The sequence below is a fragment of the Gouania willdenowi genome, chromosome 8 (assembly GCF_900634775.1).
Source record: "Gouania willdenowi chromosome 8, fGouWil2.1, whole genome shotgun sequence".
Classification (NCBI taxonomy): Eukaryota; Metazoa; Chordata; class Actinopteri; order Blenniiformes; family Gobiesocidae; genus Gouania; species Gouania willdenowi.
The window spans coordinates 23529104-23554120 of record NC_041051.1 but is presented as its reverse complement, the minus strand read 5'-3'; the positions used below and the strand labels follow the sequence as shown (position 1 = coordinate 23554120).

The following is a 25017-nucleotide window of genomic DNA, read 5'->3' as shown; positions in this document are numbered from 1 at the left end:
TTGAAAACCAATGGCAAACCTAAATTTGCTTTCCCTGCCCCCGTATTAGCACATCAGGCTTACAAGTAGTAGTAGTGACACATTTTGCTTCACTTGTGAAATTTACTCACGCACTAATTGACTACATTTATTTTATGTAATCACTGTGCATATTTTTGGTGTAAATCTATGTTTTTGTGACCCTTTTTGTGTATTTTTATGTAATTTTGTACGTGTATTAATTATGTTGTATTTAATTTTTCAATTTAATTTTATTTAGCACCAAATGAAAAAATAAGTCATCTAATAGCACATCACAAAAAAATATAGAGTTGTGCTAAAAAAAACCCCCAAAATTTCTACACAAGTCATTTTGTGTTATTTGTTACCATGTTTGTTTATTTGTATGAAATTATTTTTGTTTTTTGGAGCCATATTGGGATTTTTTGTGGGTCATTTTTTGTATATTTTTTCCTAAAATTCTGTTTTTTTGGAGTCATTTTTAAAAAAAGAAAAACATTATTTACTGTCTTTTGTGTAATTTTGTTGTTTTATGTTCATATTTTCTAATTCTGTATGTTTCCAGAGTCGTTTTGTGTGTTTATATACCACAGTTGTGCTTTATTTTCAGCTACCGAAAAATGAGCAAGCAGTGACGCAGGCGGAAGATAGTCACCAGGTAACAGGGTCACCAGATGACTCGTAACACCAGGCTGGCAGCAGTGGAATGTGTGGCCTCAGGCTTCACTCTTTAGGCTGCTCTGACGTCATCAGCTGTAGTGAATGTATCTGCTCCGCTTTGTTTCCTGTCAAACGCTGACAAGAATGGCGATGTTCCGCGAAGTCTTCATGGAAGTAGAAGTTTCTTTTTTTTTTTTTTTTTTAAATAACACTTTATACATAGAGGCAGAAGGTTTTTTGCAAGAAGAAAAAAAACTTTATACATGTAGTCAGAAGTTTTTTATACACATGGAAGCAGTTAAAAAAAACAAAAACACAAAACTGTAAATGGAAGCAGACGTTTTTTGTGTGTGTTTAAAACACTTTATAACTGGAGTCAGAAGTTTCTTTTTTTTATGTTACACTTTATTGATGGAGTCCGAATTTTATACATGGAAACAAGGTTTTTCAGTGGTTTCTTTCTTTTTTTTTTTAAACTTTACATACGGAAGTAGAACGTTTTTTTTTTTTTTTAAATAACACTTTAAAACATGGAGTCAGAAATTTTTTTTTTACACTTTATAACTAAAGCCTGAAGTTGTTTTTTTACGTTTGACTTGGGTTTTTTTTTTTTTAGAAAACACACACACACACACACACACACACACACACACACAAAACTCACTTTACACATTGCAGCAGAAGGCCTTTTAGTGTGTTTTTTTTTTTCCAAAGAAAAAACTTTAAGCATGGAGACACAAGTCAGTTCCCCCCCCCCCCCCCCCCTTTATCCATGGAGTCAGAAGGTTTCTATTTTTTTCTTTAAAGTCCACCCACGCGCGTCGCCGCGCTTCCGCCAGATGAAGTGATGTCAGAATAAAGTCCTATTGACCAAATAAGGAGGTGGTGCTTGTGCTTCAAAGCTGCTGCTGCTCCACTGAAGAACCGTCGCTTCCCGCAGAACGAGCCCGAAACTCCTGCGCCCACAGCGCGCCTCAGCAGGAGGTATCGGTCGGACACTTCGGCTCCCAGGTGAGGCTCTGAGGGCGGGCTCCATGGAACTAGTTTCAGTTTGAGGAGGTGGGGACGAAAGGCGCCCGCCATCACTGGAAACTTTGTCTAACATTCCACCCACTCACCGTTGGAAGGAGTCCCCACAGGACGGGACTTTGGACTGGGATTGGCTGCAGTGGGAACCAGTGGAGCAGACAGAATGAGTGCAGAAGAGGAGCGATTCAAACTGGTGGTGGTGGGAGGAGGAGGCGTGGGCAAGAGCGCGCTGACCATCCAGTTCATCCAGGTACGAAGAGTGGTGTCAAAGTCAAGGCCCGCGGGCCATACCCGGCCCCGTATACCCGGACTCACCAACCTCTGTGAAACTGATAAAATAAGTAAAAAAACTAAGATTTTGGCTAAACTTAATCCAAAGATAGACCTTAGATCAGTGTTTCCCAAACTTTATTGCCCCATGTACCCCTTAGCTTTTATTTCTTATCGTAAGATTCGCAAGTACCCCTTAGCTCATGTTATACATTATTTATTTGTGTCTGCAGGCTCGTCTAAACTCTTTCCCGTGTCTCGTCCAACATTAACCTAGAATTTAGGCCTCTTTATTCATTTATTTCTGATGTTTTTCCCCATTTTAGAATTTGAACTTCATGTTTTGGTGTATTCTAAAGAGTTGTGCCACAAAGTATTATTGATGGACGAGAAAAAAAAAGTCTATAATGTTAAAAAAACAACTGACAAATTTATGTGTCCCTCCTGAGAGGTGTTCAAGTACCCCTAGGGCAGGGGTCTGCAGTCTTTACTCTCAAAGAGAGTTAATGTTTTTTAAGGGCTACAAAAAATAACTGGATTTTGATAAGACATGATCATGTTGGTCAACGCATGCTAATTGCTAATTGTTTGTAACATATCAAGCATGCATATTAAGCCGGCATGTTCCAATTAAATAAACGAAGTGTCTATAATTCCGCATGCGCAGTTCCGTCACTGCCAGACATTTTTTACATCAGCGTAATGTGCCTGTGTGACCACCGTGCTAGGATGGCTGAGTGGTCTAAGGTGCCTGACTCAAGGGTTCTTCCTTCTGCTGTTGTGGGTTCAAATTCCACTTTAGTCATACATATTTTTTCATTTTAACATCTTTAACACGGCAAATTCCACCTTTAAAAATACTTATACAAAAAAAATAAACATTTTAGGGTTTTACCTAGGTTAGGGTTAGGTTTAGTGCTAAAATAAAAAGGTTAGCGGGGTTGCAAAAAATACATATGAGCTAGAATAAAACTGATGGAACTTTAAGTCATGTGGCGCACCTATCACATGACCTAAACTGGCCAATGAGGGGCACTGCGTATGCATAGACTGGCAGTCTATTGAAACGTTTTCGTATCGATAGCCACGGCCTTAAATAGATAGTCTCAGCCCGAGTCTGGGTGACCGTCACCATGTCGTCACCAACGCCGAGAATGATCGGAATTAACTTAAAGGGGAAATAAGTGTTTACAAGAAAGAGGAATTATCTAATTGGGAATTGAAATCGAAATAAACCAGCCACCTTATTCGGATTTAAGTTTAATTCGGAATTAAATTAGCATTAGGAATGAAGTGTTTTTACGTGGTCAGTTTAAAAAGGAATTCACTTTTATTCTGCTTTAAAGAGGAATTAAAGCTCCCATGTAAATGTGGCCATTATTGTGAAAGACTAGCCTCAGTTATTGTGTTAGTGAGGGCTGGACGTACGTTTGGTCTTTTTGTTCTAAAATGTGTGACGTGTGTGTGTTTCCCACAGTCGTACTTTGTGTCAGACTATGACCCCACCATCGAGGACTCCTACACTAAGACGTGCACTGTGGATGGAAAGCAAACCCGTCTGGACAGTAAGGCTGCAGCACGCTAACGTTCTCCCACACACTGCCTGGCATGCGGGGGGGGGGCTCACCTGTCTGTCATCATGGCATGTAAAATACGAACAACGATAAGAGAAAATTAGTATGTCCACTTAAGTGCTCTATAAATAGTTTTCTGTATGATTTTAACTACGGCAGGGCGATATGGACCAAACATTTTTTTTTTTTCTCAAAATGGCGACATGCGATAGAGATCTTGGTAGTTTTAATTCAAATTAAGTCTGACCAGAAAGACGATTCTGGGATAAATTTGCTGACGGAATAGGCCAGTCAAGCTAATTTATTAACAAAGAGTTGCACAATATGTTTTTCTCCTACAGAGACAGTACGTGTGAGTGAGTTCTGTAGTGTGGCTTGTTTAGGGGAAGATCTGGGTTAGGATGCACTCGAAACCATATATTTAGATGATATTGTAATTTTGTATAGCACCAAAAGAGAAAACTTGCTATATATTTAATCTTGACATATCGCCCAGCCCTAATTTCTAATTTCAACATTTTTATGGTCAGTAACGCTGAATTTAAGCATTTCCTGTTCCAATCCATTGAAAGTCACACACACTAAAGGAGCAGCCAGTCAGCTAATATATCGCTAATATACGTGTTTGGTTACTCATTTATATTTAATGAATGTGTGTGACAGATTATCAGGTGTGTTGAGGGAAATTATTCAATTTCACCTAGTTGGTCTAAAAACATTTTTGAAAACTGATTATTTATTGTGTAAATACTGTATGCCATTGGATCTTAACGTTTAACAATGCAGAACAACATTTAATATATGATAATAATAATTATTATATGTATTATATAAATATAAGATAAAGATTATTGATTGCACTTTTTATTTGAAAAAAGAAAAGTGAAAAAACACAATAGATTTTTTGTTCATTTGATTCCTATTAAAAACACTTTTAAGAATGACTGCAGATTGTTAATTGCAATTTTTTTTTTTCCGAAAGAACAAATTTGAAATATCATAAAAACTTTTTTCCTTGTGTATATTGGAGTTCTATTCCAGACACTTTGATAAGAACGTTGGGCTCCAAAGTTTCATTTTTTGGTGGTGTGTCTTGGGATTTTTTTCAATGAAAAGATGTACCTTGGCTCCAAAAAGGTTGAAAAACACTGCATTAGAGCCTAAACAAGAATCTTAAACCTCAAACTTGATACAAATATAAGATCATTCACTATTATTGTTCATTTTTAATGAATAAACGAGAGATCAGCCCAAAAAAGCTGAACATTAAAATGTTATAAAATAAAGAAATTTGACCTTGTAATAAAAAATCTTGTTTTTCTTGCTATTGTTGAAACAAATGGAATGGATTAAAAGCTTTTAAAACCACTAAATATTGAACTTAAGGATTGTTGTGATGATTTTATAAATATCACAGTTACTCAAAGCTTTTTTGGTGGACTTCTGTAGCATTGTTAGCCACACTCCCTTCCACAGGTGCAGACAGAAGTCTAAAGACTTTCTGTACTTTTTCAAGGACACTGATGTCATGTTTTGCTGAGTGGGCTAACCATCGTATCTGTCCATAAAGAAACATGTAACCTCTTTTTCTTGTTCACTTCTGTCTCTGTGAAACATGTTCCTTTAGGATCCTGAGTAAATCCACACAAAGACATACTGTCGTCCACTCACTTTTATTTGATCAGAGGTCCAGTTTTTCCACAACAGGTCAAAATCAAAATATAATCAGAATCCGAATGTTTAACGTAAAACAGAAAAGCAGTTTTTCTGTTTTACAATTTAAATATTAATGGTGAAATCTTGTTCTGTTTGTGAGACATTTGGATATTTACAGGGAAATTAGAGCGAGAGTTTAAGCACGTCAAAGTTGATCACAAGAAACGAGGAGCATCAATAGATTCATTACACCACGTCTGGTTCCTTTAATCACATATCTGTGTGCTTTTTGTAACATCCATTTTTTGTTATGATGTATTAATGACTCTTCAATTCACCATTTCATCAGTATTGTGACCTATGTGTTGCTCCTTTTTTGTCCCCCCCCCCCATCTGTGGGTCCCCTCTGTGTGATGAACTTCAAACATGAAGCTCTCGTCCTTGTTTCCCTGTAAATATCCAAATATCACACAAACAGAGCAAGATTTAATATCAAAACAGAAAAAAGCTGCTTGTCTGGTTTTTTTTTTTTTTGTTTAAAACAAAATACCCACCCCGTTTATGTGTTATTTTGATTTGAAACAGAATAACCAAAGAACGAACATTACATAGATTTTAAGCTTGTATTGGGTTCATGAATGTGTTTATCCTCAGCACTCGTGTATCTAAGCGCACGTCACTGCTATCAGAGCTGCCCACAGGGCGTGTGAGGGTTAGTGTGAAGGAAAGCTGGTGCTGCACCATGACACCACAGCAGATTGTTGGTCCCTGTCAGAGCTCGCACTGGGCCAACACGTACTGGTGTTTCATCACCATGGGAATTAATCATCATCATCACACAACCTTTAACTTTAAAGATCTGATTCATTCATGTTTTCAAAAAAAAAGTCTAATTTTTCCCCCTTTATGTTTGTATGGAAGGTTTTTATCTGCACTGGGACAGCTCAGTGTTGTTTACTGGTGTCACTGGGAGTTTCCCAGTGATCACTTCACTCCCATCAGGGTGTCCATGCTGTCATCAGTGACTAGTTAAGCCCATTGCACCACAGACCTTACTCAGCATGTAACTGGTGACCTGTCTCCACTGGCACACACCTGCTCCAGGCTCCGCCCACTCTGCCTGCATGAGTCATGACCAAGCTTGAGAAATACAAAGCTGGACATGTAGCTGCACCACAACCACCGTCAAACACACTATCTTTTCTATTAACTGGTCATAAAGTTGGAACCAAGTCACAATGATTAAGGCATTAAAGCTGCTGCGCAGCAATGGTCGGGGCCAGGCAATTTTTGGCAAATAGGCAACAAGTGGAGTATAGTAAGATGAAAAAATGGTCACTTAACATCAGTTGAGGCTTGAACTCACAATTTCTGGCACAAGAGACAATGCTCTATGCCAGTGGTCCCCAACCCCCGGGCTGTGGACTGATACTGGTCCAGCATGGCAGAATGGAGATTTTGGTCATTTTTAACAATGATCTATTTGTTTCATAAGTGAAAAACTGAAGTTTGAAAATAACATTTTTGCACTGACTTCAATTGTTACCATGAGAGTGAAATTAAAAAATCTTTATAAAATTACATTTTTGAGATAGAATTCTGGTATTTTCCAAACATTGACAATGACTCAAAACATTTTGTATTTTTTTAATGAACAATGAAAATGTATTTAGTAAGAATTTACAAGTATGATTTTTTTTTTTTTTTTTTTGTTATCAATGTTTGCTCTCAAACATCCTGATGCACTGTAGAATCAATGTTTGATCAATCATAAATGTGTGTATGCACGGTGGCCCGTTCACACTGATCACTCAGGGCTGTTTAAAGATGTCAAACGTGTGTGTGTGTCTGTCTGTGTGCGTGTGTGTGTGTGTGTGTGTGTCAGTCTTGGATACAGCGGGACAGGAGGAGTTTGGAGCAATGAGAGAGCAGTACATGCGTTCAGGAGAAGGATTCCTACTGGTGTTTGCACTCAACGACAAGGGCAGGTAAGACTCTGTATGTGCTCCCTAAATATTCAATGTTTGTAACAAAACGAAGGTGAGAAAGTTGAGCGTAAAAGACGTGGTCTACTCGTATCAACACTGAAGACTTTGCAGTAGCAGCTTTAACTTTGATCAGTTCTGCCTCTGGAAGCCACAGTTTTAATAAAGTATGTTCTTTGTCTTCTGAGGATCAGCTGGTAGAGCGGTGGTATTCTCATCCTAAGGTTGGTGGTTAGATTTGTGTGTGTTGTGGTAGTGTCTTTGAGCAAGACATTGAAGTCTAACTTACTCCCAATGGTAATTGAGTGCCATGTACGTCGTTTTCCACTCAATAAAACATTGAGGATGTTTTATTTTTACTGCTCAATGTTTGGATTTTTCAGCTTTATTTATGCCACCCTAACGCTGAACGTTTGATTTTGTTTTGTTTATCTTTTTATTCAAACAGGTGAAAAGAAAAATAAACAAACAAATAAAATATCCAAATATGTGTGTGTGTTCCCCTCACATTGTGTTTGTTTTTCTCTTATTTGAAACACTTTTGGATGTCCTTATGTAACTGAATCTGATTTGCTTTGTGCATGATTTGAATTGTTTTGAGGTCAACCAAACTTGTTTGATAAGTGAGTTTGATGCTTCTCTCTACGTGATTTTATTTACAGTTTTATCACTTTTGAATATTGTCCTTTTGTAGGTTTTAATGGTGTTCCCTCACACTTGCATATGCAGAACAAGGGAACCATACAGTACAATAGATACTTGACTTTGTTCATGTACTGTCGATAAAGACTCCGAGAAATGTTATTTTATTCACTGTCTTTAGTTTCTTTTGTGAATTATTTGTCTGATTTCACAATATTATGAATTTAGTTTAGTTTAAGTGTATCGTCACTTTTCTTTTAATTGACTCAACTCTTCAATTTCTTTGATTCATCTGCCCTTGTGTCCAAAAGTTTGTTCTAAATACTCTCCACTGCAAAGCAGGTTGGTCTCATCTGCAATATATTATTATAGTTTCTATGGTAATAGAAATGTCTCCTGCTTGGTTTGATGTTGAAACCATGAGAAGATTTTGTTCATAAGGAGAGACTGATTCATCCTAAGGCCGTTTCCTTTCTTTCTCCCTCCAACAGTTACCATGACGTCCAAAAGTTTCACACTCAGATTCTGCGAGTGAAGGACCGAGACGACTTCCCCATGGTGCTGGTTGGTAACAAGGCTGACCTGGAACAGCAGAGAGTGGTATGTCTACTCCTCAGCCTCACCATGAACCAGCTGTTACCATACCCCGCCACAAAGTGTGAAGGGGGATATAGGTTTGAGCTCCGTCCGTCCGAGTTAAAGGGGACAGCTTTTCTAAATAACCGTTTAAGATGCAATAACCAAATTCAGTGTGTTGCTTCAGGGTATCAATACCTTGATGGAGTTTGGAAATGAGAAGCGCGCAATTATTTTTCCTAGAGTTATTGCTCTTTTTCCGTTTTTTTTTTTTTTTTTTTACTATTTTGGAGGTATTTTCAAAGGATACAGCTTTTCTCAGAAACCGTTTAAGATACGATAACCAAATTCGGCGTGTGGCTTCAGGGTATCAATACCCTGATAAAGTTCGAAAATGAGAAGTGCGCAATTATTTTTCCCGGAGTTATTGCCCGTTTTCTGTTTGTTTTTTTTACTCTTCGAGGTATCTTCAAAGGGGACGTTTTTTCTCAGAAACCGTTTAAGATACGATACCCAAGTTTGCTGTGTGTCTTCAGGGTATCAATACCTCGATAGAGTTTGAACATTGAGAAGTGCACAAACATTTTTCTGGAGTTATTTTTGTTATCTTTGTTAAATTGCTGTAGCACAGCTCCAGCGTCTGGCAAAAATAGAAGGGCCCAGACATAATGCAGCAGTTACGTAGCTGTGCTGGATCACATTCGGATACGTTGGAATTGGGGGTTAATGAGGACCAAAGCAGTGAGGAGAAAAGGCTCCTGTTCCCTCGAAGCATCATGTGTTTCTCTCATCTGCAGATCACCAGAGAAGACGCTCAAGCGTTTGCCAGTGAGAACAGGATCCACTACATGGAGGCTTCAGCCAAGAACCGCTACAACGTGGACGAAGCCTTCCTGGAGCTCGTACTCATCATCAGGTACATCTCGTTTTGACATGTTGGTCTGGAATGACAGAAAAAAACCCCTGTTTTTAGTGCTGATGACTAAAAACACTGTAGGGCAGGGGTGTCAAACGCAAATTCAACATTAATATGCCCTGGTTGGCCACACTTGTATATGATATAAAAATTATGAAGTATGTGAGTATATCAGTACCTGCAGGATCTTCACTACCCTGATTCTGGGAATTTAGGGAAATTTCATGGAATAATTTCAGGAAAATTTGCCAAATTTTAGATTTAGTTCTTTCAATCATTTGAGACAGATGGGACGTGAAAACCAAGCTCTGCGAATATTGTGAGTTTTAATTTAATTTTTTAATTTGGATGAGCTGAGATATCTACAACTTAATTACTTAGTCATTTACAAAATGTTTAAAGTATTTTTTCTATCAATTTTACTTTCTTGAGCGAGCCGAATTTGATGCTCTAAAGGGCCAGATTTGGCCCCCGGGCCTTGAGTTTGACACGTGCTGTAGGGAATCTGAACAATCCAAAGGACACAAGAGTGAACACTATGTCATTGAATTACCATTTTGACTTCAATTGCTTTGAATTTAACCATCCATGACCAAGACTCAACCAAGCATGGTTTTGATGGTTGGGAATCAATAATCAATAAAGTAATAAATGAATGAAAAATAAAGTTGGGATACTGGGAATGTCTTGAGCAAATCAAACCCTGGGCTTTGCTGCTATGAAGCAGAAGTGAGTAAAAAGTAGCTGTAGTGGAAATGTATAGATCATAAAAAGTCAAATTGATCCTGATGCAGTTTTTACATTATTATGTCCTTTTTGTTAGTGGATGGGCTGCCTAAGTTCCAAAGAACCAGTTAAGATGCATTTACTTCTTGTTTCTCCTTCTTCTGAGGAAATCCTTCTCTCCAGTCCAGTTCCATGTCAGATCGTCTCAGCTACAGAAACTGACCAATCGTGTTAAAGGTGGCCTTATAGCAAACCTCCAATGATTAGCATTTTGAAAATTCACAACAAAATCAACAATATAAGCTATAGATTTACAACTTTCACCTAAAATGTGGCCCCAACACTGAAGAGACTTTTGTACATCTAAACCTATTGTAAATTATGAAGTCGATCACTTTTGTTTTGGAGTCATTGTAGATGATTAAAAATGTATTTATTCATTTTTTTAAGCACAATTTTTACGTATAGAGCCATTGAATCATTGTTAAGAACAAATGACCAACCGTTGTGTATTGACGCATACTAAATGCAATTTGAGGACCCATCCCTCAGAAACAGCTGGAGTTTGTTTCTTTCCGGATGACTGAGATAAATGGGATGTGTGACTCATCATCTCTGTTTTTGTGTCTTTGTCTTCATTTCCAGGAGTTTCCAGGCGCTGGAGTGTCCACCTCCTGCTGCTCACCACAAAAGGAAACAGCAGAGTGGAGGCTGTCCCTGTGTCCTCCTCTGAGCGAGTGTTTCTCTACGTTTGCCTTAGGCTGAGTTTTAATCAGGATCAACAGGCTGTCGTCAGTGAGTTTGAAACAAGACGTGAACCAGCTGATTTATCAAGAGACCAAGCAATAAAAAACAGGCAGCTTTTCAGACGCCTTCCTGCAGGGGGCAGCAGAGGTAAACCATGCAACATTCCAGCTATGTCCCTCATAGACATCATATACGTAGACGCCTCATTGCTCTAGTAGTGCATTAAGTCTACGAAGGAATGCACCATAAATGAGCTCATAAATCACAGATTTTTCTAAATATATTGACATGACACATTGAGGACAGACGGATGTAAGTAAAAACAAGAAGAAACAAGAAATATTTAGGTATATTCAGATCTTTATTTAGATCATAGCTTTTATTATTGGATTTGGATTTATTTATCTCACACATTGAAAAACAATATAAAGCAATCATTGCTATTTCACAAAGAAGAAATGACATTTGAGCAAATTCATGTATACACACACACACATATATAAATACACACATCTATAAACAAAAACCAGCATTCATGGGCCTACCTACTTGTAAAACATCTAAATTCAAGCGTTCACCTGCCCATAGGATTCTAGTCTTTGTTCTTATACATCATTAGGCCGGGCTACTGGACTCAAAACGCCACTCACTTTGTTCTTCTTCTTGTGTACACTAGTTAAAATTGCTACTTCTCTGTTATTCGTGAACTGATCAGGCTGAAATTTGGTTGGTATAATCTATGGGTGTGTACACATCGATGCTCGGAGCCCGATTGGCCCCAAAAGAAAAAAACGAAAATAGATTTCTCATTTTTTTGCGAGTCAAATATTACGACAGTTGGTGGTACCGAATCATTGGCACATACCAATATATAAATGGGGCCCATTACTCCATATGTGTCACGGGGCATCAAGGGGCCCCATTTGTCAAGTGACAACTCCTCCGTTAGTTCTCGTTAGACTTGAATCCAGTTTGGTATGAATACTCTATGAATGAATATGATAAGACACTCGGAGCCACCCCCATTTCCAGTCATTTCTAAATTTATGGGAACTTAGTCGTGTGATATGTCTTTTTAAAGGTAATTCAACGTAGATTACGATTATGCCTCACACAATTTGATTAGGGCCCCAGGAGCCCACCCCCCTTTTTTGGCAATTTCCATTAAAGTAATTTTCTCATTTATTTGTGAGTCAAATATTGCGCCAGTTGGTGGTCCTGAATCATTGACACGTACCAATATATGAATGGGGCCCATTACTCCGTATGCGCCACATTTTTCAAAGGACTACTCCTCTGTTAATGCTGGTTGAATCAGGCTGTAATTTGACATGGATATTCTATGAGCGGATGTCAAAGCCTCTCGGTGGAACCGAGTCATTTGACTGAGTTCTCGGGAACGTGGTTGGGGAGACATTATGCAGCCTCGCCGTGGTTCATCCAAACTTGTTCCAAAGGGATACCCCACAAAGTTGTCCGGAATATTCTTTTTCCCCCCACAAATCATCCTCCCTACTCTGCTTGAAAAAAATCAAAATTGTTTTTTTTGGCAGTATTTTGTTTTTAGCTTTATACACAATTTGAGAAGTTTTGAATCCATAAACCTGAGTTATTTATGCTTTAATTAAAATCAGGTTAGTATGATCTAGATATCTTGAATGATTTATGATCTGTATTGTTCTTTTTTTTTGCAAAATACACAACTTTTTTAGGCTGCTTGTTTGTTTTTCCCCAGAATTCCACACATTAAGACCTATATGGCATAACATAATTATTCAGATCAACAAGACAAGAATCTTATGTTTATTTTTTTCACAAATCCCATTAATCAACTAATGAGGTAGTTTTTAAAATTCTATTTACCAGTTTTTCCAATACATTAATTTTTTATACATTGTATTAATTAATTACTACAGTCTTAGATCTGTTTTTCAGACCAGGAGCAGTTTATTGCTAAAATGAACATGCAATGTTATGTTTCAAATGATATATTTCACTAGTAAGATGTGCGTTACATGATAACAGTACGTCAGCTGTTAATTCACTCGTCAATATTCCTATTTCCCATTTGAAAGGTGATTCTGTGGGATCTACTCAGTACATTTAGTTTTTGATGGATAAAAAGATCTGTGTGATAGCAATATGTAACATTTAAAAAAAAAAAAAAAAATTGAACCGTCATTAATTGAGTAAATAATTCTACTTTGACGACATTGGTCCTGCCTGCTTGGCCTCACCTCTCCACAGGTGACGAGGCGTCTGCACATATGATGTCCATGACGTCCCTCCTCTCTCTGCTTGTTTCCACAATCATTCACAGCATGTCAGATGTTCACATTATAATAACTATCCGTTATAAATAGTTAATAGATCATTAATAAACTGTTAGCTAATGAGTTATAAATGTCTTGTTGAATTTTTGCCTACAGTTTGTTAAGGATTTATAACTGTGCCTTATAATATAGTGAATAAATAACTTACAAGCTGTAAGTCAACAATTGATAAATTACATGTTAACTGTATGTTAATGATTTATAACTACACCTTTATAAATTAGTTAACTACTTACCAATGACTTGTTAAGTAACAGTTTAAAACTTTATATACATTAGTGGGATGTTATTCTAAAGTTGCTACTATTCATCATTTACTAACAATTAGTAAATGATGAATAGTTGCAAATTTAAAATAACGTCCCAATAACATGTAAGATAACTCAAACTTTACAGAGCAGTTGTTAGTAGGTAATGAGTTATAAATTGTTATAACAAAATAACAGTTTTTTAATGATCAATTAATCATTTATTCATGTTTGAGAAGCTTCGGGTGGATCTTAATGCTAACATTTCCTGACGTCTCCCAAACTGCTTCTGTGTACATTCACTGTCCAACCAACCTATATATTATATAAGGTACTTTTTTGTTTTTGTTTTTTGTTTTTTTTAACTCTGCTCAGTCCAAAACCGACTGAAAAGGTTTATGTAACACTTTATTCTCTCTGCCTCACTTTTATAATTATGTATTTTGAAATGTTTGTGTCGTTGTAATTCGCACATGCAAATATGTAACAGAAATACTCCATTACTTTTGTATTTCATTAAAAGAATGTTTTAAACATTTGGCCTGTTTGTCTTTATCTTTCTAAGTCTAAATTATCCCTTTGTTTGTTTGTCTGTTAGCAGGATTACATCAAATTAATTCACAGATTTTGACAAAATGTTCACCAAAGATTAACCTCAGACCGTGGAAGATTCCATTAGATTTTGGAGGGGATCCAGACCCAAGCAGTTTGTCATTGACTGAAATTTCACTCAATTATATCGGGTTGGTTCATCAAGTTTCATCTGGATCTGGTCCAGATTACGCATTTCATTGTGATTTTTTTCAAAAAAAATGTTGGCGTGTCCATTCATTGTGATTTATTGTATGGTTATTAATGGGGATATGAATGTGTTCCAATCCTTTAAAGTGTGAATGATCATGGTAATGTGATCAGGATCATTGATCCAGATAACTGACAATATTTGGAAAAAAGCAGATTTGGATGTTGGAAAAGTTTGGTGCATTGTATTGTGGGATGTGGAGTCCTGGAGACGGAGTCATAGAAGTGTTTTTTTTTTTTTTCTTCATTCTTACTGTGATTTCTTGTGTTTCTTCTCCAGACAAGGAGGACAGTGATTGGTTGACTCCATTTTTTGTTCGAGTTTGTTTCCAGTATTCCCAAAATAAACTTCCTCTTTTGTTTTGCTGCAACCTTCAGTGAACGCATCAGAAATGTGTTAGGAAGTCACTTTGTCAGAGTTTTTGGAGCAAACACAAGAACTTACAGTAAATATGGATTGTTATTCATGTTTTTTTTTAATATACTATGATTAAATGTCCAATAGCTCCTTTTTACCCATAACATTATTCAGGTCAGCTTATGTTTTGGACCAAAGAGTTTCAGAACATCTGATTTCACGTCATCTAAATCGAACAATAACACAAGCAAGTGCGTAAGCAAGCGATGAGACAAAACAGATATAATCACCAGACGGTAAGATAAGCACTACAAAAGACAGTTGGGGCCAAATGCACAAAATCCAAATTGTGAACAAATAGGAATAATTCTATTTTTACTGAACTCAATACACATTAAACAACTCATATCCAGTACATATACCTAATAAATCAAATAAAGCAGACACAATAGACCCCTAAACGATAATAATGAATAAATCAATAATCTTGAACATAATTTGTATTGCTTCAAATCAACAGTAAATGATTTCTAAATATAAAACATCTTCTAATTAAAGGAATACTGTTAGATATAAACTTTTGATATCTATGCTTTGATCTATATAATTTGTGTATGTCTTTATCTTTGATGAGACCAGGGAGTGAGCTGACCCTGAGGCCCACAGCAGTGTTTTAGATGAGTGCCTGTTCTCCTATTGACTTGATATTGTTGTTGATTAATTTTCTGATTGATTGATTCAGCAAAGCAAAACCTCTGGCGATGTTTCTCTGTGTGCAATCTCAGGTACTGCATGTGAGAGTCTCTCAAAATTGTAACAGAATGAAGTAAAAAGACGTCTATCCATTCGTCTACAAGACTCCACATCCCACAATGCAATGCACCAAACTTTTCCAACAGTAAGAGAGTGTTATATAGTGGAGACAAACTTTGGATCGGAAATGTCTACTTTTTTCATTTGTTCGTTGAGCGATTGATCTTTGATTTATTGATTTATGTCTTTATCTGATAAACTGGAACTCTGTCCCCCTGTGTGTACTGTAGGAACACTGTACATCAATGTTTTTCTTATACTGAAGGCAACAAGCATGTTAGCAGAGAGGCTAATCTCTGTTTTTTGTTGGAGAACGTGGAATATGTGGCTCAGGTTTTTAGTCCTACATAGACTCTGTACTTTATGTCACTAAGATGAATGCAGTTTGTACAGTGATGCACGTGCAGCCCTTTATTTACTGACGGATCTGTGCAAATATCCAGCAGTAAACACGTGAAATGTTCATGGTTTATTACATGTTCTATGTGTTCTATGTCCCTGTCTGACAAACTGTGAGATCTGCTCATTCAGTGTGAGCGTTCTACTGCTCTGTACAGGTCACTCTTTGGATCTTGGTTCTATGTGGAATGTTTTTGCTGACCATGTTGATCCTATACATTCCACCTGTTCTCTTCAAATGGAAAATAAGTTGTTTTGATTCTAAAAGAAGCTTCAGTGTAGTTTCTATGTCAACATTTCATTACATCAGATCCAAACTGCTTGTGGACAGATGAAAGGCCGGCCGTGTGTTTTCTATGAGTGGTTTCATTAGCAACTACTCAGACTGGTTTGAGGTTCCTCCCTTCGGCTGGTATGTGGTTCAACTGGTTCGTGACGAGACGAGAAAAACAACACAACAATCCAACTCGACACTTCCAAACACCAGGAAGTGGCATTTGAAGTGAAAGCACATCAATGTGAAGGTGTGAAGGAGAACAGGGCCCTGTTGGTTGACCAGGGTCGAACCAATGGAGCAAATTCCTACAGTTGGACAGGTGAGTTCACGTCACACTCAGACAGGAAGTGTGGAACGTTTATCCTGAGGCTCTGTTTTGTCCTCCTCCTCCTCTGCAGTGTTTGGCTTCGGTCGCAGTCGCCTCAGTGCTGTGGGTTCCTCTGCTGTCCTTCCTGCAGGTCGCCCACTGCTCCGTCGCCTACAGACACTCAGCAGGTAAACCACACCTCTGTCTGTCTGTCTGTCTGTCTGTCTGTCCTTTCACAGACGCACCACATGTTTGCTCTGCTTTGCAGTCCATACACTTTCTTTAGATCATATAATACAAATAAACCACCTCAGTATTGGGTTAGGGTTTCATTCTCATAAATCTGACTTTATTCTTGTAAAATGATGACTTTATTCTCAAAAAACTATTATATCAATAAAGTTAGGATTTTTCTCCTCATAAAATGACCTATTTCTCAAACTATGACTTTATTCTCAAAAGATAATGACCCTTTTCTCATAAGAATTTGCCTTTATTCTCATAAAATTGTGCTTCTCTTCTTATGAAATTATGACCGAATTCTCGTAAGATTATGCTTTTATTCTCATAAAATTGTGCTTTTCTTCTCATAAAATTTGTACTGTTAGTGTTCTTGTAACATTGTTACTTTATTCTCATAAAACTTTGGCTTTATTCCCTAAAGGTTGACATTATTCTCATAAAATTGTAACTTTATTTTCATAAAACTGACATAATTCTCATAAGTTTATGCTTTTATTCTCATAAAATTATGATTTTATTCTCAGAAAATGGTGACCTTATTCTCATAAAATTATTCCTTTATGCTTGTAAATTTATGACCTTAATTTCATTAAATGGTCACTTTATTCTCATAAAATTCTGACCTTGTTCTTATAAAATTCTGACTTTATTCTTGTAAAATTATGACTATATTATTGTAAATGCATGACTTCACTCTATTGACAATATCACCTTATTCTTCTTATTGTTATGATTTCATCCTCATGAAATTATGACCTCATTCTTGTAAAATTCTGACTTTATTTTTGCAAAATGAGGACTTTATCCCCATAAAATGATGACATTTATTCTCTAAGTCAGCATTTTGGGCACTGCGGTCCTAAAACGATGTGGTACTTTACTGAGGATCATTGATCCCTGCTGATGATGGTGTTCTCTCTGCAGGAGGCCCGGTGCTGGTGGACGGGCGAGCAGCAGCATCCTTCCTGTCTCGCACACTGCTTTACAACAGCTGGGACTTTGAGCTGGTGGTGCCAGACGACTTAGAGAGGGAGTGCAACGAGGAGCAGTGCAGCTTTGAGGAGGCCAGAGAAGTGTTTGAAGACGACATTCAGACGGTAATGTCTCACCTCAGCATTTAGAAGCATGGTGCAGCTTTCAGCTTCATAGATATTTATTCATTATTCATTCTTTTTCTTTTTTTCCCAGCAACTTTTCTGGGATGAGTATCTCAACAATCAAGGTAAAAACTTTTTTTTAAATGTTATTTTCTTGCTTTTACATGGCTAAATAACTGTTTAACAAGAGTTTGTATAATGTGTTTAAATCTGTTCAGTATTTAGTTTCTGTTTTGGAGCGATAGTAACCAAACACGTTATTGGTGCTAATATTGTAGCACATCTGCTTTTATTCTCACTGTTATCTCAGTTGATTGTGCTTTACCACAGCACTGTGCATATGTAGCACACAAACTGATGTACAAACTCATAAAAATAATGTGTATTAATGTAATCTGACCCTTTGGAAATAATAAAAAGTAAAAATAACAAAGAAAACAGGAGTCATTGTGTAAATCACTAATTCACTTGGTCCTCCAAATACAGTTTCAATGAAACTCTACAATATTTGCAAGACTCACAGTTTTCCCACGTTTACATCACATGATGGCAGAGATTTTATTTAATTTTCTAAAGACGATGAAAGAAGTATCTGGTCTTCTTAGAACAATCCCACTAAATTCCTTAAGGTTACACAAAATCAAGGATTTTTTTTTAAATGGAGATCCTACAGGAACTAATATCTGTCATTTATTGCTTGCATATTGTTGATGTCTTAGTATACTGTATAGATCAGTTATACATGAAAGTGAAAATTACAATTTCAAAATTTCCCAAATTCCATTTCGGGATTTCTGCATCACGTTACACTTTTCCGTTTCGATACTTTACTGGTTATTAAACTTGCTGAAATCGTACCAAACCTGCTAAATATGGCCAATAAGCATCTACTGTTATTAATTTAACATTTTATAAGCTTCAGATGATTTACACAAACAGGATGGTTACGCTGACATCATGCAAGATTACGTTGCTAGAGCGACATTAGCCTGCACTGCTAACCCTCAGCCACCCGTTTAACAGGAAAAATCCCATGGAATTGTGTGATATGGTCCCAAAACCATATTTGTGAAACCTTTATTTACCTCCAACCAGAGAATTACGCTTACGTTTTGCACAAACCCCCGCGCTTCTGCTGTGACGTGTCACCAGGTAAACTAATCACCAGTTCAGCTAATACACTGTTTTTGTACCAGAGCCTTTTCACATTTGAATGCAATCATAATAATCTGAACCAACACACTTCAGATGAAGCTCTGCATTAATTTTCAGTCTCAGGATAACACGATCACTAGTCGAACCATAGCACAACATTTTGAACCAGATTATTATGGGTGGAATTGGACGTATTTGTTCATTTGTCGCACTTGCTCGACAGTCAATCACCTGTTTTCTAGTGAAAAATAGCATGTGAATGCGTGATTTTGTCCTAAGATATGCATGTGAGACCTTTCCGTGTCATGTTGGGGACTGATTTTTAATAGAGAGTAAAAAAATGGGTTAGACATCATTTCCGTGTTCGATTGATTTTTTCAGTATCAGAACGTGAATTTCGTTTTTTCCGTACATTTTCTGCGATCACGAACATTGGAATAAATATGGTTAAAATTCCTGGTTTTCCTGTTTCAAATCTGCAGTCCACATGTAATAAAGCTGCTCCATGTTTGGCTCCTGAACTAAAGTGAATTGAACAGCTCTGACTTTAAATGATTTGTCTTCTCTGTGTTCGTCTTTGAAGCAAACGCTCCCAGAGTGGATGTGTCTGGCCTGGTGGCAGGAATCTTGGCTTTACTAGTCTGTGCTGTAATAGCCACTGTTTTGGGAATCTACTGCTACAAAGCCAAGAATAAGAGTGCACGAAGATCAGGCCAGTGAGTACTGTTGTCCATGTAAAGTCAGATGGGGTTCCCCAACTCACTGGTTTCCAGCCCGTGTCGAATCAGTGCGACAGTTACAGGATGTCTGCTTGTATGCAGGTCCTAATCAACAGCACTAAAAGGTGCCGTTTCTTGCCATATGCAGATGTTTTGAATGCATAGTACCCTACGGCCTTTAAGGGGCACACAGCCTGCGCCCAGTGTGAGCCGGAGATAGGCACCGGCAAGTGGGTCTGAAAATTAGAGATGAGACAGCCTGCATGTCACATATGCTTCCTTTAGCCTAATAATTAAAAATAAAGCTGCTTTCTTAGTTTCATTATCAATAACATTACTTCTTACAGTCATTTATTTATTTATTGCCTCTATAGTTTATTATGAAAGTGATCTGATTAGGGCTTTTTACCTTTCTAAAAGCCCTATTTATTGTATTATAGTTTAAATGAAACAGCATGTGTTCATATGGATCCTCTGTGCTGTCTGTTTTCCATTATGGTGGCATGAAGCACCGTCACAGTATGTGCAGGATAATTTACAACAGACATGGGCAAATGGTGAATGCACAAAATGACGCACAGTGTGAACACACAATATGACTCGAAAAATACAGAAAAGGTCAACGAAAATACACAATACTGCAAAAAAAAAACACAAAATGACTCAGAAAAAATATGCAATTACAGAAATTAACATTAGGGACAACAGAAATTAAAAAAACACACAAAACTGTCAAGAATACACATTTAGTAAAAACCGTCAAAAATAAACAGTAAAAAAGACAACAAAAATACACAAATTTGCAAACAAAAAATTAAGTCCTTGTTGTTTACATGTGTTAATGCTCTGATTGGTCATTATTCTAAGGCTGACACTAATATTGATCATGTGACCCTCAGATCAGATACAATCATATGTTTGTGGCCCCGCCCCCTGTGATAAAAGTTGCTCATGTCTATTATTCACATTTTGTTTGCTCTGAGTTCATAATATTCCAAAAAGGTTTATCAGGTCATATCAATGATGTGTAGCGGAATGACTAAGTAATTTCATTAAAACACAAAGTTAATTCACTTGTGATTTACTGATCTTAGTAAAGCAGTCACTTCATCATTTACAGTATGTAAATGTTTTCCAGAGTTCCGGTGAGATTGGCAGCAGATGGGCGTCCAGCTCCAGAGACGGTGCCGATGGCGGCGATCATCGCTCCACCTCTGCCGAGTTACCGTGAGGCTCTGAACCGCAGTGGGCAGCATGACGCCCCCCCGCCTCCATATTCAGGGTAAGGATGCTTGTCCTATAACACGTCAAAGAAAATTAGAACAGAAGAAACTGATATAAATGAAAAGTCACATTAATTTATGGAGGCCTGGAGATTTGACGTTATGAATAAACAAACCTGTGTATAATCTACAGGGCACGAGTGAAAGGCCTTTAAAAACAAAAAACTTTATTAAAAATGAAAAAGGGCAAACACAGTACATGCTACTAAATTAATAGTGTCAAAAATATGATAACATGCATTATAAAGGTCTGTGTGTCCTTTAACACCTCTCTGTCTACTTTTTATTTCCTTTTTTTTGACCAATTTTTATTTGCAACGATGACCTGACCAAAAAGACAAACGGACAAGAGGAAAGAACATATTAACAAAGGGGCAAATGCAGAAAAATTCCAATAATTACAATCAAATAACGCAAACAAGTATTTTAATCAAAGACAATGAATTGTTACTGTAACAAAAAATACAAGTATTAGAGCAAAAACAAGATGAGGACATCAAAAACAAGCACACTGGATATTAGAGGTCGACCGTTATGGGATTTTCAAAGGCTGATGCAGATACCGATTTAAAAAAAAAAAAAAAAGAAATTCAGCCCATGGTCGATATCTAAAGCTGATATTTGAGACAGATATACTTTTTTTTTAAACACATTGATTATGGAAAACAATTGAAACACTCATATGATATAATTGTATGTATTAGAAATTAAATGAAATACACCAATAGAACTCTTAACATTTATTGAACTTTAAATATACCCGTATACAACCAAGTAAAACAAAAAGTACAGGATGGGTAAGTAGCACTAAAGCACGACAACAAGATACAATGTGCAAGTAGTTGATTTAAACTAAATACCTGTTTTAGGTATAACCACTCACTTCTTCCCTCTGTTCACAGCCACCACCATTATATCTAAGCTTCACACTTGTCACCATATGCACAACTACAACATCACATCACAATCTCACTTTAAAATAATCAACTCTTCCCCATCCTTTTCATTTCCTTCCTTGAGCCTGTCCTCCCTGTTCCCTTCCCCCTCACCTAGGTGTAACACTGCCCTCTCTTCTATATCTTCCCTATAATTAAGTGTTTCTTACCCTTCCTTAGGGAGGGTTGGTGACGGTAAAAAAAAACTATTCAAGATCGACCATCAACCAAAAAAATTAGGTCCCTATATCGGCCCGATATATCAGTCGACCTCCACTGGACACAAAGAATTACATTCCAGCCACCAAAGGAGGTTCAGCTTTAGGGGTAACCAGTGTGATTCATTTAGCACATTGTGTTTACTGGTGGAGATGGTAAATAGTGAGGTGATACCATATAGTACGATAGACAATAATGGGCTCGTGATATTGATACAATATTTTTGGAGAGGAAAAAAAGACAAAAGGAAACCCTGCATTTGTGAAAATAAGCATGACTTTAACTCTGGACGTACTGACATACTTACTCTGGGTTTGGCTTTTTCAACTCAATATAAATATAAAAAAATAAGACAAACCACAACAATCTGTTTTTGTAGATTGTGTGGATTTTTTTTTACCCCCCTCCCCCTTTTTTTGTGCTCTAAAAAAAGACGTAAACAGTTGAGAGTGCTGCGCAAGAGTTTGTTTTGATCTCCACTGCAAATTCTCAGTTAAACTTGAAAAAGTTTGGTGCATTGCATTGTGGGATTTGGAGTCTTGTAGACAGATGCAGAAAAGTGTTTTTACTTTGTTCTTACTGTGATTATGGAGACATCTTGTGCGTTTAGGACATTAAGTTTAACTTTTTGCACGTGTTCAAAAAGTAAAATGAAAATAGAATAATTTTGTTTGTTTTATGGGTTACACAAATATTGACCGTGGGCTGCTAGTTCCTTATGTCAGGCGTAGATTTCACATCTTAGTTTATCTAATATAGAAATGAAGCTATAGCTCTGATTGGAAATAGTTTATACTTGGCTTTACAGCTGACTCACAGGCCTATGTTACATTGTGTTACTAAAGAAGTTGATCATATTTAACTTTGGTGTCTGCAGTTAGAGAAACAGTCTTTAAACAGTCCCATCTGGAAAATGATTCAACAAAATAATAAATTGATGAGCTTTTAGTGGAAGTAACGTAAGTAACGTGCACAAATATGACGCGCTCGTCTCTTTGTGACATTAATACGGAATCCCGTTTCCGTTTCTAAAAGAATAAAATATCACTATGGAAAGTCATGATTATGAACTAGTAAATTCCTAATTATGAGAATGAAAAATCATAATTATGATAAAGAAAGTCATATTTATGAGATATGACTTATCATAATTATGAGAAATATTTTTTACAAGCTTCAAAGAAACTGCGACAGAACCATTAAATTCTAAGAACTGAATAAAAAGTCAAAAAAAAGTTGTGTTTTGAATGAACTGTTATTCAAAGTGTAATTAAGGTAACATTCAGTGTCGGTAGACTGCAGCAAATGCTCATAATTATGACTTTACCAACTCATAAATATGACTTCCCGTGGTGATTTTCATTTATTTTTTTAGTGGCGGTAACAAGCTTCCATACATTGAGCATCTCCCAAACCTAGTGAGAAAACTTCAAGGGAAACCTTTTCTGAGATTGTGTACTGTATTTGACCACAGGGGGGCGCCATCGGAGCCTGCTGATCCTGGTGATGAGGAATGATGGAATCCTCATCCTGTGTGATGGATGGAGATGGAAGCTGGGTCACATGTTTTGTAGGACACATTGTATTTGTGAGTGCAACACGCACAGTCGCACACAGAACAGGAAGTGGAATAAATGCACGGTGGTGATCGTGCGTTACGCTCAAACGTTGTGCATGAAACATACATCAATCAGCACAAATGAGTGAATGAGGTAACAAGTGCTTTCATCAGGCCTGTGTGCCTTTTCAGCACTCACACTGGGTAAACTCTGACATCATCATGTCAGCTTCAATCTATGTTCTGCTTGTTACTCTGATGCTACGTAATATTTTTAGGTGCTAGTGTTTTTAATGTGACATGCATGTGTATGACTTCAAATATTCCCAGTTGCAACAATAAAAGGCACTACAAGCAGGTGTTTGTCAGTGTGTTCTCTTTGAGTGTCAGGACTTTGGATCTGAAGGAGAAACGCTGAGTGAACAACAAGCCTTCATATTGGAGATGAGCTCCAAAATCATTTAAAAGCTATAAAAGAAGCGCTGAAGTGACTTAAGGTGGAAGAAACTGTTTGGGATGTTTAATGGACATCCTCCTTCTCCTCCAGACACACATCAGTGACTTTTTCACCTCCGCCTTCAGGAGATCATATTTTCACTGGAACTGCACATGCACGACCTGGGGGGTCATAGGTCGAGTGGGATATAAACGTAAACAAGCTCATTCATTCTGTTGATATTTCCAACCTAACAGCGTTAGTAATTTTATTCCAGAGATCTTTAGTGTTTTAAAGGTGCAGTATGCAACTCTTATAAAAGTGACTTTTTGTCATATTTGCTAAAGCTGTCACTAGCTTTACATCAAACTAGTAGTTTGTGTGAAAAAATAACACTCATTGAGTTCCTCCTGCTGCTCCTGCAGCCTCTGGCAGATTGCCAGAATGCACCACAACTGAGCAAAAAGAACCAATCAGAGCCAGGATTGTGTTTGATGGACTGTCTGACAGCTGTTGCTCACAGTCCCCGCCCCTTTCCCGGAGCTAGAGCTCCGTCTTTTTTACAGTGTATGGTCTGGAGGACTAGAAGATGGAATTGGTGACTTTTCTGCTCGAAAGGTAATTACTGCTGCTTGATTTAAATTATGTGTGATTGTTACACTAGAACTCTGTGGTGTATGTGTTGTTTGTGTGCACGCAGCAGCCTCCGTTTGGGCTGCTGTAAGTGACACTGTATTGTTGCTGCTGCTGCTGAGGTGTGTGCACGTTGAGAGAGAGAAGCGGTGCAGTAATATGCTTTTAACAGAGCATGTTATATTACTGTGATGTTGCGGTCAGGCTAACATTAGCCTGTTAGCTCCTCTGGGGGAGGGATGTTGGAAAGTTTGGAGGCAGGGCAAGAGAGCAGTGGGGAGGGAGAGAGAAGGATCTGAGAGTTGCGGACTGCACCTTTAATAGTGTACATATTCGAACTCGAGGGGGGACCAGGGTTTTTTGCGAAAGCTACTTTCAGCCGATACTAGGACTTTTTAAAAAATGATGGGAGCAGCTGCAGC

At 37.4% G+C, this 25017-nt stretch overlaps 2 protein-coding genes across 2 annotated transcripts; both read left to right on the top strand.

Annotated features, from left to right (window-relative positions):
- Positions 1-1532: 1532 nt before the first annotated feature.
- Positions 1533-12984, top strand: rras (RAS related). The gene is made up of 7 exons (XM_028455816.1): positions 1533-1671; positions 1788-1939; positions 3437-3524; positions 7075-7177; positions 8308-8416; positions 9190-9308; positions 10680-12984. Exons 2-7 carry the CDS (start codon positions 1853-1855, stop codon positions 10765-10767), a joined length of 594 nt encoding a protein of 197 aa, XP_028311617.1. The 5' UTR covers positions 1533-1671; positions 1788-1852; the 3' UTR covers positions 10768-12984.
- A 3175-nt stretch (positions 12985-16159) lies between these two features.
- Positions 16160-23883, top strand: prrg2 (proline rich Gla (G-carboxyglutamic acid) 2). Its single transcript, XM_028455240.1, has 7 exons — positions 16160-16329; positions 16409-16505; positions 17485-17657; positions 17749-17782; positions 19396-19528; positions 20670-20813; positions 23443-23883. The coding sequence occupies exons 1-7, from the start codon at positions 16303-16305 to the stop codon at positions 23483-23485; spliced, it is 651 nt and encodes a 216-aa protein (XP_028311041.1). The 5' UTR covers positions 16160-16302; the 3' UTR covers positions 23486-23883.
- The last annotated feature ends 1134 nt before the right edge of the window (positions 23884-25017 follow it).